This window comes from Psammomys obesus, unplaced genomic scaffold (genome assembly GCF_907164565.1).
Source record: "Psammomys obesus unplaced genomic scaffold, mPsaObe1.curated_primary_1811, whole genome shotgun sequence".
NCBI classification, from domain to species: domain Eukaryota; kingdom Metazoa; phylum Chordata; class Mammalia; order Rodentia; family Muridae; genus Psammomys; species Psammomys obesus.
The window spans coordinates 15299291-15311854 of NW_026585644.1; the positions used below are offsets into that span (position 1 = coordinate 15299291).

Consider the following 12564-nt stretch of genomic DNA (forward strand, 5'->3'; position numbering starts at 1 on the left):
CTAAGAGCAAACCCAGCCTGGCTAGAACTAGAAAAGAGTAATGGGACTGGGGCTGAAGTTCGGTTGGTACAGCGCTTGCCCAGCCTGTGGAAAGCCCTGGGTTCCATCCCCAGCACTGTATAAAGCAGACGTGGTGGCAGATACCTATAATCCCATCACTCAGGAAGTACAATCTAAATCAGGACTTTAAGGCTATTTCCTGCCTTCTCAAAGTCATCCTCAGCTCCATGATGATGAATTTGAGTACAAGCCTAGGGTACAAGAAACCCTATCAAAAAAAAAAGTTAAACAACAGATATGTGGCTGGAGAGACAGCTCAGTAGTGAAGAGCACTTGCTGCTCTTGCAGAGGACACAAGTTCAATTCCTAACTTCCATATGGCGGCTGACAATCATCTGTAATATAACTCCAGTCCCAGGGGATCTGTCACCCTCTTTTGACTCTGGTGGGCACCAGGCAGACACACAGTGCACATATATACACGCAGGCAAAGCACTCAAATACAAAATAACTTTTTTAAAATAAAACTTAAAGCCAGGCAGGCATGGTGGCACACACCTTTAATCTCAGCACTGAGGAGGCAGAGGCAGAAGGATCTTTAAGTTGGAGGCCAGCCTGGTCTACATATCAAGTTCCAGGACAGCCAAGGCTACAGAGCAAGACAGTCTTAGAAAATGAACAATAACAGCAAATATAAAGGGTTTGCGTAAGCTAGCAGATCAGTCCTTACTGACAGTAACCCTAGAGAGAGAGAACCCAAGATGTTCTGAGTCCTAAGGCTGAGGCAGTTTCAGCCATCCATCCATCCATCCATCCATGGCTCAAGCTCCCCTGTATGGTTAAAACAAGGGCCCCAAACCAACACAGTGATGAAGATAATGGGCATCATCGCACTGAGAGCTGCTACGCAAAAAACAGCCTGCCCTTCTACAGCACAGATTATTGGGGTTTTCCGTAGTTATAACAAATTACACATAAACATATTTCAGGATTATTATTCTTTATTTGTGGTGCTGGGGCTCATGCCCAAGACCTTGCATTTGCTGGGTGACAGTTCTACATCTAAGCTATATCAGTCCAGCCCCACGGTGCTTGAGTAGAAAAATCATATATTACCTCTTTTGAATCTAGATTATAAAAGGACCCAAAATCACAATGAAAATAGCTATCCTGATGTAGAAATTAACTATGTGCATATAAAATCATATAAGGAATCTAAATGCAAGGCTTTAATGAACCAAGTAAAATACTGTATGTACACATGAGTGTAATACAGCTTAGCCATGAACAGACAATTAAGGAAACTGATTTGTTTTGAAGGGAGAAGAAGAGACAACCCAACTTTCCACCCCAAAGATCAGCAAGGGAGAAAAGCATCTTCCATCTGGTTAGTTGTGCTGGGTATAACTGCCGCCTTCCAGAGGCATTGCTTCGTACCCCAACAGACACCTACAGAAGGACCTTCAGGAGATGAAGATCGGCTATGCATGAATGCATACACCAACCCAGGGCTCCCATTTCTCTAAGTCATGACAGTTAGGGAGAATTGTTCACATTTTTTGTGGTTTTCATGGAAAAATCACTTTTACAGATGCTTTCATTAAAAAGACTCTGATCTGACAATCTTGTGAAAGAGAGCTAGTCTAGCCTCAAGTCTCCATATAAAAGCAGAGAGGTGAGTGACTTTCCGATGGTTACTGAAGCAGTAGATTCACACAGTGCACTTTTCTCTTCAGGGAGAACGGCTATGCTGTTCCTTCCAGAAATCTCACGTACTGTACCCGGGCATCAAAATGGTCAGCCGGACGGTTATATGGTGTCCACACAGGTTCTCCCACAAACAGCCGCATGGCCTTCACGTAATTCTAGAAAACAAGCCCACGTCTCATTGAACACATGTACTCATCCACATGGGAACCCCTGGAACCGTCTCACCCGCTTAGGGCTCGGCTCCACCTGACCTCTGTGCAAGTGAGCACGGCCAGGTAGTACAATCATCTGCAGCTCCTGGACTCGGCCCCATATCCTCACTCCGTCCCCTGGGCACAGCTTTCCTAGAGACCAGCCCCAGGCCCTGCTGCTGGCTGGTAAGAGAATAATTTGTAAGCACTGGTCAAAATGGGAAATGCAATTTCCATGCGGCCCTCACTTTTATCCTACAAATAAACATGCCCAGGTGAAAAATGACAAATTTATGTTACAGAACTACTGACGGCCTCAAGCAAAGTGGAAATAGGCTCATCACTAAGGACTCCCCACACAGTGGGGAAAAATCACAGTTAAATACTCAGGCTTGTCTGACCTGAGCTATGAACAACAGGCAGGGCTCTTTATGTACCCCCTCCCCCCCCACAAGCACAGCAGCAGAGCCTCCTGGGTAAAAGGAGGAAAGAACTATGACTCTTGAATATACAAACACCCTGTGGAGCAATGGTTCTCAAACTGGGTCGCAATCCCTTACGGTTCACATATCAGATCTTTACATTACAATTCATAACAGTACCAAAACTGTAGATTCCACAGTTGGGGGTCCCCACAACATGAGGAACTCTATTGAAGGGTCGAAGCATTAGGAAGGCTGAGAATCACTGCTCTAAAGGAACTATTGAAATGTAGACACCGGCACCCTTCAGGGATAGAACTGGGCCCCTAAGAAATGGAGGACACTCACTATTCATGAACACCTTGTATCCATCTCATAAGTCTTCATTTTTATCTTACTTTTTTCTTTTTCATACAGGGTCTCATCTAGCTCAGCCTATCCTCAAAACTTGGTATGTATATACCTCAGGATGACCTTGAAGTCCTAATCCTCCCGTCCAAACCTCCCAAATGCTGAAAGGACAGGCATATGCCTCCATGCTTGCTTCATAAGTCTGAATTTCAAGCTATGTGAATGTATTTACTGTTAGCCTAGAAGGCTAGAGAGATGGCTCAGTGGTTAAGGGTGCATATGCTCTTGGAGAGTGCCCAAGTTCAATCCCCAACACCCACGTCAGGTGGCCCACAATCACAACTCCAACTCCAGGTTTTCCAACCCCCTCTTCTGGATTCTGTGGGAACTTGTACTCATGTGCACATACTACAACCAACATACACATAATTTAAAAAAAAAATTATATATATATACGTACATATGTATGTGTATAAATTAAGCTGGGACAGGGATGTAGTTCAGTAGGTACATGCTCTGTCTAGCATGCACAAAGCCCTGGGCTCCATCCCCACACCACAGAAATCAGGTCTGGTGGTAAACACCTGTAATCCCAGCCCTGGGAGGTCAAGGCCGGAAGATCAGAATTTCAAAGTCATCCTCAACTACAACACAGCTAGTGCGGCATCATGGTCACCTGTGATGTCTATGCACAGACCACAGCACAGCACACTCTCACCTTCTCATCCAGCGTGAAGCGGTGATAGATGCCGGCAGGAAGCGTGATCATGTCCCCCTTCTCCATGGAAATCCGAATCCACTTGTCCTCCTTGTCCCTGACGTCGAAGTAGCCGCTGCCCTCCAGGATGTAGCGGATCTCCTCATCCAGATGCAGATGCTCCTCAAAGAACATCTTGATCTAGTGGAAGAGGGAAGCTGTGAGTCTGCTGGAGACCTGTCACGAAGCCCCAGTCCTTACAGCCAAACTAAAGTGTATGACACATGTTATTAAAAGCACCAAGAATTAAGCCAGGGAAACACTGTCGGTAAAGGCCCCTGCCACCAACACTGAGGTCTTGAATTTAATCCCCAAAACCCACACCAAAGAAGGAGCAAACTGAGACAGAGTCTCATAGAGCTCAGGCTATCCTGGAACTTGCTATATAGCTGAGATGGATGGCCTTGAACTTCTGACCCTCCTGTATTTACCTTCCAGCTCTCCTTGAGTCCTGGCCCACTCTGCCAGGAGTCCTGCTGGGTCCTCCACATTTCCAGGTGAGGTTCTTCTCCCTCACAGCTGCTGTGACACAGCACCCTCAGCGTGTGTGACCATTCTGCCATCTTCCATGCAGCAAACCATACGAGGCTCTCTGGACAGCATGCTTTCCAGGACCCACAGACCAAGCTCAAGTTCACCAGGTCTCCTCCTACCTGAGATGATTCTCCACTCTGAATAACCCTATGCTACTACTAAACTCAAATGGTCCCCAGGGAAATGGTCAGGTACCCTGAGGACACCACCCCTAAACTCAGAAAAATGTATCATCTGAACAAACAGGTCTAAGGAAGAGCCAGGTGTAGAGCTGTGAATCCCACAGAGAAAACACCAAGCCAATCCAAGCATCACTGGTGGGTCTACCACACATAAGGGATACAGCACCGCAGATTCATGGACCCCAAAAGAGCTGGAGGGACTCACGCTAGCTCAGTCTCTGAGGACAGCATCGCTCTGCCCCAATACCACACTAATCTTGTGTTAACAGGCAAGAAGGTACTGATTCTCTCTCCAAGCAGGGCCTTCTCACCTTCTCCTCATAGTTAGGAAGTGTATCTTTGCATATGGTAATGATGTCCATCCAGGAGTAGTTTCTCTCTCTCCGGATCTTTTCCAGCTCTGGATCATTCTCATACTTGTCAGCATCCAGCTACGTAAATTTAAGCAAAATGGAAGTCACCTTAGCACAAGGATGTGTAACAACTGAGCTGAAAGCAGAGCTCCCCTGTACAGTGCGTGCGTAGTAAGGCACAAGGCCCTAGGTTTGCTCCCCAGCCCTAGGTGAAGGAAGCACAGCGACATGCTCCTTCCAGACCTGGAAGCTCATGCTCCCAGCAGAGCATCATTTATCCTTTGCCAGCCTTGCACAGTACTCCACCTCCACTCCTGATGACCTTTCCATTTTCCACAATGCCAGGCGGGAGCCCCAGCTCTGCTTGAGTCCGGGCCCCTCTGTCAGCAGTGCAGCTGGCTCCTCCACATTTCAGATGAAGTCCTTCTCCCTCACAGCTGCCAAGACACATCACCCTCGGTGTGTGTGACCACTCTTGCCATGCAGCAAGCCTAGGCTCTCTGTAGTCAGCATGCTTTCAGCGCCACAGACCAAGCTCAAGTTCACGAGATGGACTGAGAGAGCTGTGGACCTGTGGCCTGGCCCCACTTGACTTTTCTGTTTCTATCTGCCCCCTCCCTCTACTACAAAAGAAATCTAGATTCTAAATTAAAAAGAACCACTAAGCACTCTGAATAATTACTGAAGACCATTGTGGCCCATGACTGTAATTTCAGCTACTTAGAACTTAGGAGAAAAGTGTGAGTTGGGAGCAAGCCATCTCAAAGAAAGAAAAATATAGCCAGGTACAGGGAGGCAGAGGCAGGTGGATTTCTGTGAGTTCAAGGCCAGCCTGATCTACAAAGTGAGTCCAGGACAGCCAAGGCTACACAGAGAAACCCTTTCTCAATAAAACCAAGAAGAAAAAAAGAAAAAAAAATACATACTCACACCCTTTCAGGGCAGGATCCCACAACTCAAATTCCTGCTCACAATTTTCATTTACCACAATCCTACCTAGCCTTTAAGACCCAAGCAAGGATGCCTTCTTCCTGACTTGATCTCCAAAGGCTCCTGGCAGAACTAATCTGAAATCCTACATGAAACTACTGGCAATGGGCTTAGTGACATTCAGTTTTCATTTTACAATGAAGTGCACATTCTATCAGGAAACAACACAGCAGTGCACAGGAATCAATCCATCTTATGCGTGTGGGTGTTCTACATGCCTAATGCCCACAGAGGCCAGAAGAGAACATGAGATCCCCTGGAACCAGAGTTACAAATAATTGTGAGCCGATGGCAACAGAACCTATGCTCTTAACTCTGAGCCATCTCTCCAGCCCTAATATTTTTTTTAGCAACCCTGCAGCATGAAAGACTTAACTCCATTTTCAGGGCTGAATGTGCTCCTTCCTCATTCCTGTGTGGAAACTTCATCACCCATAATAAAACAGAAAAAGTGTGACACCCCCCCCCACACACACACACACACTGGGAGTGAGTGGCCTTATGCACAGGGGACAGCAGTAGCTATGAACAGGCTTCCACCAAGACAGCAAAAGCACCTGCTGGGATTCCAGTTTCAACTGTGCAGCCAGGTTCTGTTGCTGACAGATTATCCAGTGTATGCACAAAGGCCTGAGTTTGACTCCTAGGCTAACGTATTGCTGACCACTGCAGGAAGGGACAAAGGCACTATTCCAAATGAAACTTCCTCACTGTGTGGGGTGAAAGGGGCCTTTATGTCACCTTGCTCTGTCCCCTTTCCCTAGCAACTTCTGCAGTGGGAGGGGAGACTAATCCCTCCACAGGAACGCTATAGGCCTTGCTGAGCAAGCCTCCCACCTCCAGCCACTGGCTGCCTTAGGTGACTTGGCTTCAGTTAACTAAAAATCACTAAATTTGGAGGTCACCGAGTGAGTGTAGGGGTCATCATGAACGCCTAGGTTACTTCTCAGAAAATGGAAGGCTGTTTCTTTTGAAACCACTCCTCAAGCCGTTGGCTGGTGTCGCATTAGCGACCTTTTGATTCAGAAGCACGAAAATGTATTCACCTCATCCTGCTATACCCATTTTCCGAGCATGAGTCCACGCAGAGCCTTGATTTCGTATATGCGCGCCTCGGATTCTTTTCCAACCACCTGCTTCCTAGCCCAAAAATATCCTAACAATACCCTTGGCGAGATGTATTTGAGCGTCGTGCCCACCTTCACGTGGCCATCCATGGGTCATTGCTTTATCCGTGGACACACCGTGTGATGAGCAGGCCTGCATGGTTTTAAGGAGCATGACTCTGCAAACGGTTCATCAAATGTTCCTCAGGCTGGGCTCGAGGCCAGCTGGTTTGCATTTCATGTTGACCATACCAATACAAACAGGTTAGGTCCACTCAGCCCTCGACCAACCCCAGGTTCACTGAGGCTTTCCCGTGTTTAAACTGCGTTACCCGTGACACTACCATGTGACTGGCCATGCGTTTGCAAACATTAGCTGTGAGCACGAGCGGGTGCCACGAAGAGAGCAGACCACACAAATCCACCGCCTTCTCTGCAGTTAGAGATTGCTGGAGGCAGCAGCCGCGCTGAGCATGCGCGGCGCCCTAAGCACCTTCTGGCGTGCGCAGGCGCGCGGTGCCCCGGCCAGCACGCATACCTTCCAATAGAGCACTCCGAGCGTGCGCAGCTGCTCCAGGCCCACCGGGCGGTCGGGCTGTGCGCGGTGGGGCATCCGCGGGTCGGCAGTGGACTCGTCCATGTACCAGGCCTGCACCATCGTGGTGGCGCCGGGTTCCACAAGCTGCGCTGGAAGAGACAAGGCTGGATCGAGCCGGAACCGTTGTAGGCGTTGCCTTGGCGGGCGGGGCGTGGGGCGGGACTGTTGGGGGTGGGGCCACCCGGGTGAAATTAAGGACCTTTAGGGTCCGGTGGACAGGAGGGCATCCTCCTCTCTTGGAGCGCCCGTTGTCGTGGCACCCACAGTCTGTGCTTGGACTTTCGGTACCAACATTCGAGCCTAGAAGATTCAGCAATTCGTAGTTCACGGGAGTGAAAGCAAATGCAGACCAAAAGCATGATTGCTAAACTGCAGCCCAAGGGGCTCAGCTGCACGTGCAGTCACACAGAGGAACCCGGTGACAGTGCGGGATGCTGCTCCCCACCCGCAGATGAAAGCATATCCACAGACGCAGCAGTTATGCGTCTGCCCTCCTTTCCTTGCTGATGCTGTGATAAAACGCTCTGACAAAGGCCTCTTTTAAGGCAAAACGGGTTTTCTTGGCTCACAATCCCAGGTTAAAGTCCATCACTGGGGGCGCAGAGATTTCAGAGCAGGAACTTGAAGCAGCCGGTCACATCCACAGCCAAGAGCAGAAAGGAATGAATACATCTGCGTTAACTAATGCTCAGCCCTCTCTCTATACTTCTTTGCCTAGGGAATAGTACCACCCACAGAGGCAGATCTTCTTGAATTAATATAATCTAGACAGTCTCCCACAGAATGCTACGGGCCCACCTGATCTAGATAATTTCTCATTAATACTCTCTTCCTAGGTGGTTATAGCTGTATTAAGGTGACAGTTAAAAATAATTATCATGGAGCTGGAAAGATAGCAGTAAAAGCACTAGTTGCTCTTTCTGAGAACCCAGCAGTCATTTGGTAGTTCACAACAATCTATAGCTCCAGTTCTGGTGGATCTGGTGGGACTGACCTCTATGGGAATATTCACTTGTGATGTGTGGGGATCAGGGGAATGCGGGGGAGGGGGGGGTGAGTGGCAACAGCCCACCAGAATCCAGAAATCAGGCTCTGGAGATCAGACTCAAGGTTCAGGTCTAACTTTGTTGCCCAGGGTAAAAGCCTTTAAACTATTGAAAGCCAATCAGACCTTCCCATACTAGCCTCAAGCACTAACAAGTTAGTGCAACTATAAGGAACTGGGTGGAGGGGTGATGTGTGGGCAAAGTCACCTTAGGAGACTTCCATACAGAAAGGGAAAGCAGTCACCATCCTAGCCTCGGATCCATTTTGAGACTTCACTAGTGTGCTAGGAGTCCCTAGTCGATCAACACTGTGTTCAGTGGATCAGGATCTTTCGAGGAGTCAATAGGAGTCCCTGACGCCTCTCTCGCCATGCCCTATGGCCCTCCAGAAGGCTTATCTCTACACTCTCCACAGTGATGCACATAATGCAGGCAAAAAAAAAAAAAGAAAAAAAAAAAAAAAGAAATGAAGCTAACCACCATGCTATTGGAAGGTGTGGTGTGTGGTACGGATTAAGGATGGGTGTTCCTTCTTCAAATAATCTGATTAAGAAAATCCCATTGAGCTAGGCACAGTGGCTCAAGACTTTAATCCCAGCGCTCAAGAGCCACAGCAGGTAGATCTCTGTGAGAGAAAGTCCAGGACAGCCAGGCCTGTTACACAGAGATACCCTGTCTTTGGCTGGAGAGTTGGCTCAGAGGTTAAGAAAACTGCTTGCTCCTCCCGAATTCCTGAGTTCAATTCCCAACAAACACATGGTGGCTCACAACCATCTATAGAGATCTGGTACCTTCTTCTGGGGTTCAGGTGCACATGCAGACAGAACATTGTATACATAATAAATCTTTTTTAAAAAAAGAAATGAAAAAGAGAAACCCTATCTTCAAAAACCAAAAAAAAAAAAAAAAAGTCCCATTGAGCCACACTCACAAGATAGAGGCAGGCAGTCTATGAGTTCAAGACCAGCCTGGTGTACCAGAGTTCTAGGACAACCAAGGCCACACAGAAAAACCTTGTCTTAAAAAACAATAAATCAACCAATAAATAAAAATACTGAGAAACTTTCAGAGCCAGAGAAATGGCTTGGTGGTTAAGAGCACTGGCTGTTCTTCCCAATGACCATGGTTCAATTCCCAGCACCCACATGGCAACTCACAACTGTCTATAACTGCAGTTCCAGGCCTTCTGACATCCCCATACAGACATACATGCAGACAAAACACCAAGGCACATGAAATAAAAATTAAAAAATGTCCCATTGCTAGGGCTTAGACTTCATAATATGATGCGCTAGCTAACTCATGATCTGTGCAATGGGCAAGGGTGTGGTAAAGAGGTAAGGATGGCAAATGTCTGTCATCTCTGGAGCACACAAGATCTTCACAAATGGAGAGGTTTATGGAATAATGCCTCTTGATAGATATAGTGGCCGGTTTTGTGTGTTAACTCGACACAAGTTAGAGTCATCAGAGAGGAAGGAGCCTCAGCTGAGGAAACGCCTCCATGAGATCCAGCTACAAAGCATTTCTTTTCAATTAGTGATCAATGGGGGAGGGCCCAGTTCATTGCAGGTGGTGCCATCCCAGGACTGGTGGTCCTGGGTTCTATAAGGAAGCAGGCTGAGCAAACCATGAGGAGCAAGCCACTAAGCAGCATTCCTCCATGGCCTATGCATTAGCTCCTGCCTCCAGGTTCCAGCACTGGGTTCCTTTGCTGACTTCCTCCAATGATAGATTGTAATGATCTGGAAGTGTAAGCTAAATAAACCCTTTCCTCCCAAAACTTGCCTTTTGGTCATAGTGCTTTGTCACAGTAATAGAAACCCTAAGACAATGAGCTAGCCATCTTTGATAGAAAAAAATTTTTTTCTCATATTTTAAGGGTAGGACAACCTAGGCCCAGAGGGCTCTAAGGAATTTATGTCCACAGGAGGAAACAAGGCAGGGGTTTTGAACTCAGGAAGCTTCACCCAAAAGCCTCTACATATAGCTGCTAAAATGCAGAGCAAGAAGCAAAATTCTGTTCTACCATAGGGGTAACAGTCTTGAAACAGGTGTTTGCTCTTGTCTTGCTTCTACTGGCTGCTTCTGGCTAGAATGGCACAGCAGAATCCCTGAGCACTGTGTGTTGGCCTCTATCTTATGCAGAAGTCTTTTCTGTCCCAGCTGGGATGAGAAGGGGCAGGAGGTTCGTGCCAAGAAAATCATACTTTAGAAAAGTAAGATGGTCTTGAGATGCCCCGAGGAACTGTGGAGGAAACTGCATTCGCCAGCACCAGCTCAAGCAGAATCATGGAAACGGCAATGCTGCTCTCCTGCAGCCATTCTGCCCATGAGAGTTCTCCTTTGAAGGAGACTCTTCTGAAGTCGAACGGTTTCTTCCAGAATAGCCAGCAGCAGCCCAGAATCATGTTTCATGACTGGAATGTACTGCCCCCGTTAAGACACTGGGGAAAAACAGTTCAGAGTTTTGAAAGACAGCTGGTCTCCATCATTGCAAACCTGCCTGGGCTGGTACACCTCGAAGCTTTTGCAAGAATGTGAGGATAGTGCATAGGTTCCTGTATAACAGTCTTTATTGTTATTATTGCTGGTTTTAGTCAGGATTTAGCTATGTAGGCCTGGCTGGCTTGGAACTTTCAGAGCAAGCTGGCCTCACACTCACAGAGATCTACCTGTATCTGCCTCTCTAATGCTGGAATTAAAAGCCTGTGTCACCACACCCAACCCTATAGGAGTCATTTCTAAATATAAACACTATTCTTAGGTTTGAGCACGGGGGGGGGGGGGGGGGGATTAAATTCATGTGATTGATAGTTTGAGGCCAGGCTGGGCTAACATAGGATCCAGTCTCAAACAACAACAGTAGAAACAAAAACATGCTGGGGGTTAGCTAGCAGCGCAGGAAAAAAAAAATGTAATAGCCTTGGCTGTCCTGGACTCTGCGAACCAGGCTCGCCAGAAACTCACAGAGATCTGCCTGTCTCTGCTTCCGGAGTGCTGGGATTAAAGGCGTGCACCACCATACCAGGCTCAAAAAACATTCTTAAAAGATTTACTTATTTTGTTCTTATTTTTCTTATGTGTATGTGTTTTTGTTTTTCTTATGTGTATGAATGTTGGCTTGGGTGTATGGATATATATGCTCTGACAGCCTTTAGTGCCTGAAGAGACCAGAAAAAGACACCAGCTCTCCTGGAACTGGAGTTACCAACAGTTGTGAACCACCATGTGGGTGCTGCTGGCCAAATTGGGATCCTCTGCAAGAGCATTCTTAGCCTCTTAACCGCTCTTCAGACCCACAAATGTCATGCCTAGAATCCCAGCACTAGAGAGGCTGAGGCAGAAGGATAATAAATTTGAGGGCAGCCTGGGCTACTTAATTAAGACTGTTTCTCAAAAACAATAAAATTCTTAGCCCACAGAGCATTCCAAAGAGGTCACAGATTGCACCTGGCTCTGCTCTGCTTAACTGTGGAGCCTGCTGTGTGCTAACAATTTTTATCTGATCACCATGTACCTCCCTTTCCTGACCTGGTGGGGGTGGGGGCCCGGTCTTGAGGTTTTACCCTGATTGCAAACTAACAGGTTAGCATGGATGGAACCCAGAGAGACCTCACACGGTGAAACCATTGCTTGACTGCCAGCATTTTTGCACAGGTTCCTGAGCACAGTGCCCACCAGGAAGGGGATGGGTTCGGCAGCTTCAGAGGAGGGGAACCTGGAGCTGAGTTAGCCCGGTTCTGCCCTCTAGAAGGGGTCATATTCAGGTGTGCAGCTGCGGTCTCTTTGCCCTGTATGCAATGTTGAAACCACGTCTTCTGTGATTTAAGAGGGTCAGTGGCATTTTCCTTCTGCAGCAAGGACAGTTTTCAGGAATGTCTTGGCTTTCTTTTTGTGAACCTGTGCAAGGAACTCCATGACTGCTGGGAAGCCTGTCACGTGGCCTGCCTCACCTCAGTTGCAGACAGCTGAGCCTCCAAGTGGACTCCAAGATCACATTACTTCCGCTCTACCACAGTCACTCCAAGCCCCACCACACTTCGTGAGCCCTTTTTCTTGTCCTTCCTGTTTGGACACTTTAGGATGCAGATGGCAGGATGCCAGCAAGTGTTTTCAACTCAGCTGAGAAGGATTACAGTGGCTTTCACTGTAATCAGAGAAAGTAATACAGTGAGAAGTAATACTGAGAAGTAACGGTGGCTAGACTCCCCTCCTGAGATGTTAATCAGTCTTTCTCCATCACATTACCTCCCTCTTGGTCTTCTCTTCCCTCTCTCTTTTCTCTCCTTCTCTCCTTGTATTCCCCTTTCTCCTCCCATTC

The 12564-nt window shown here is 47.5% G+C and overlaps 1 protein-coding gene across 2 annotated transcripts; it reads right to left on the reverse strand.

Moving 5' to 3' along the window:
* Nucleotides 1-983: 983 nt before the first annotated feature.
* Nucleotides 984-7339, reverse strand: Adi1 (acireductone dioxygenase 1). Of its 2 annotated transcripts, none has more exons than XM_055624994.1 (4): nt 7135-7339; nt 4459-4578; nt 3393-3572; nt 984-1865 (listed from the first exon to the last, which is right to left on the reverse strand). In XM_055624994.1, exons 1-4 carry the CDS (start codon nt 7252-7254, stop codon nt 1746-1748), a joined length of 540 nt encoding a protein of 179 aa, XP_055480969.1. In that variant the 5' UTR covers nt 7255-7339; the 3' UTR covers nt 984-1745. The 2 variants fall into 2 exon arrangements, with proteins under 2 accessions (XP_055480969.1, XP_055480980.1); XM_055625005.1 differs by lacking the exon at nt 7135-7339 and adding an exon at nt 6690-6786.
* Between the last annotated feature and the right edge of the window lie 5225 nt (nt 7340-12564).

Bases quoted from the DNA above. Each gene is read 5' to 3' on its own strand.
- Adi1 (XM_055624994.1), bottom strand. From the start codon at position 7,254: ATGGTGCAGGCCTGGTACATGGACGAGTCCACTGCCGACCCGCGGATG. The intron at 4,579-7,134 runs GTATGCGTGCTG...AAATTTACGTAG, and splicing joins TCGGAGTGCTCTATTGGAAG to CTGGATGCTGACAAGTATGA. The intron at 3,573-4,458 runs GTGAGAAGGCCC...CTCTTCCACTAG, and splicing joins TTCCTAACTATGAGGAGAAG to ATCAAGATGTTCTTTGAGGA.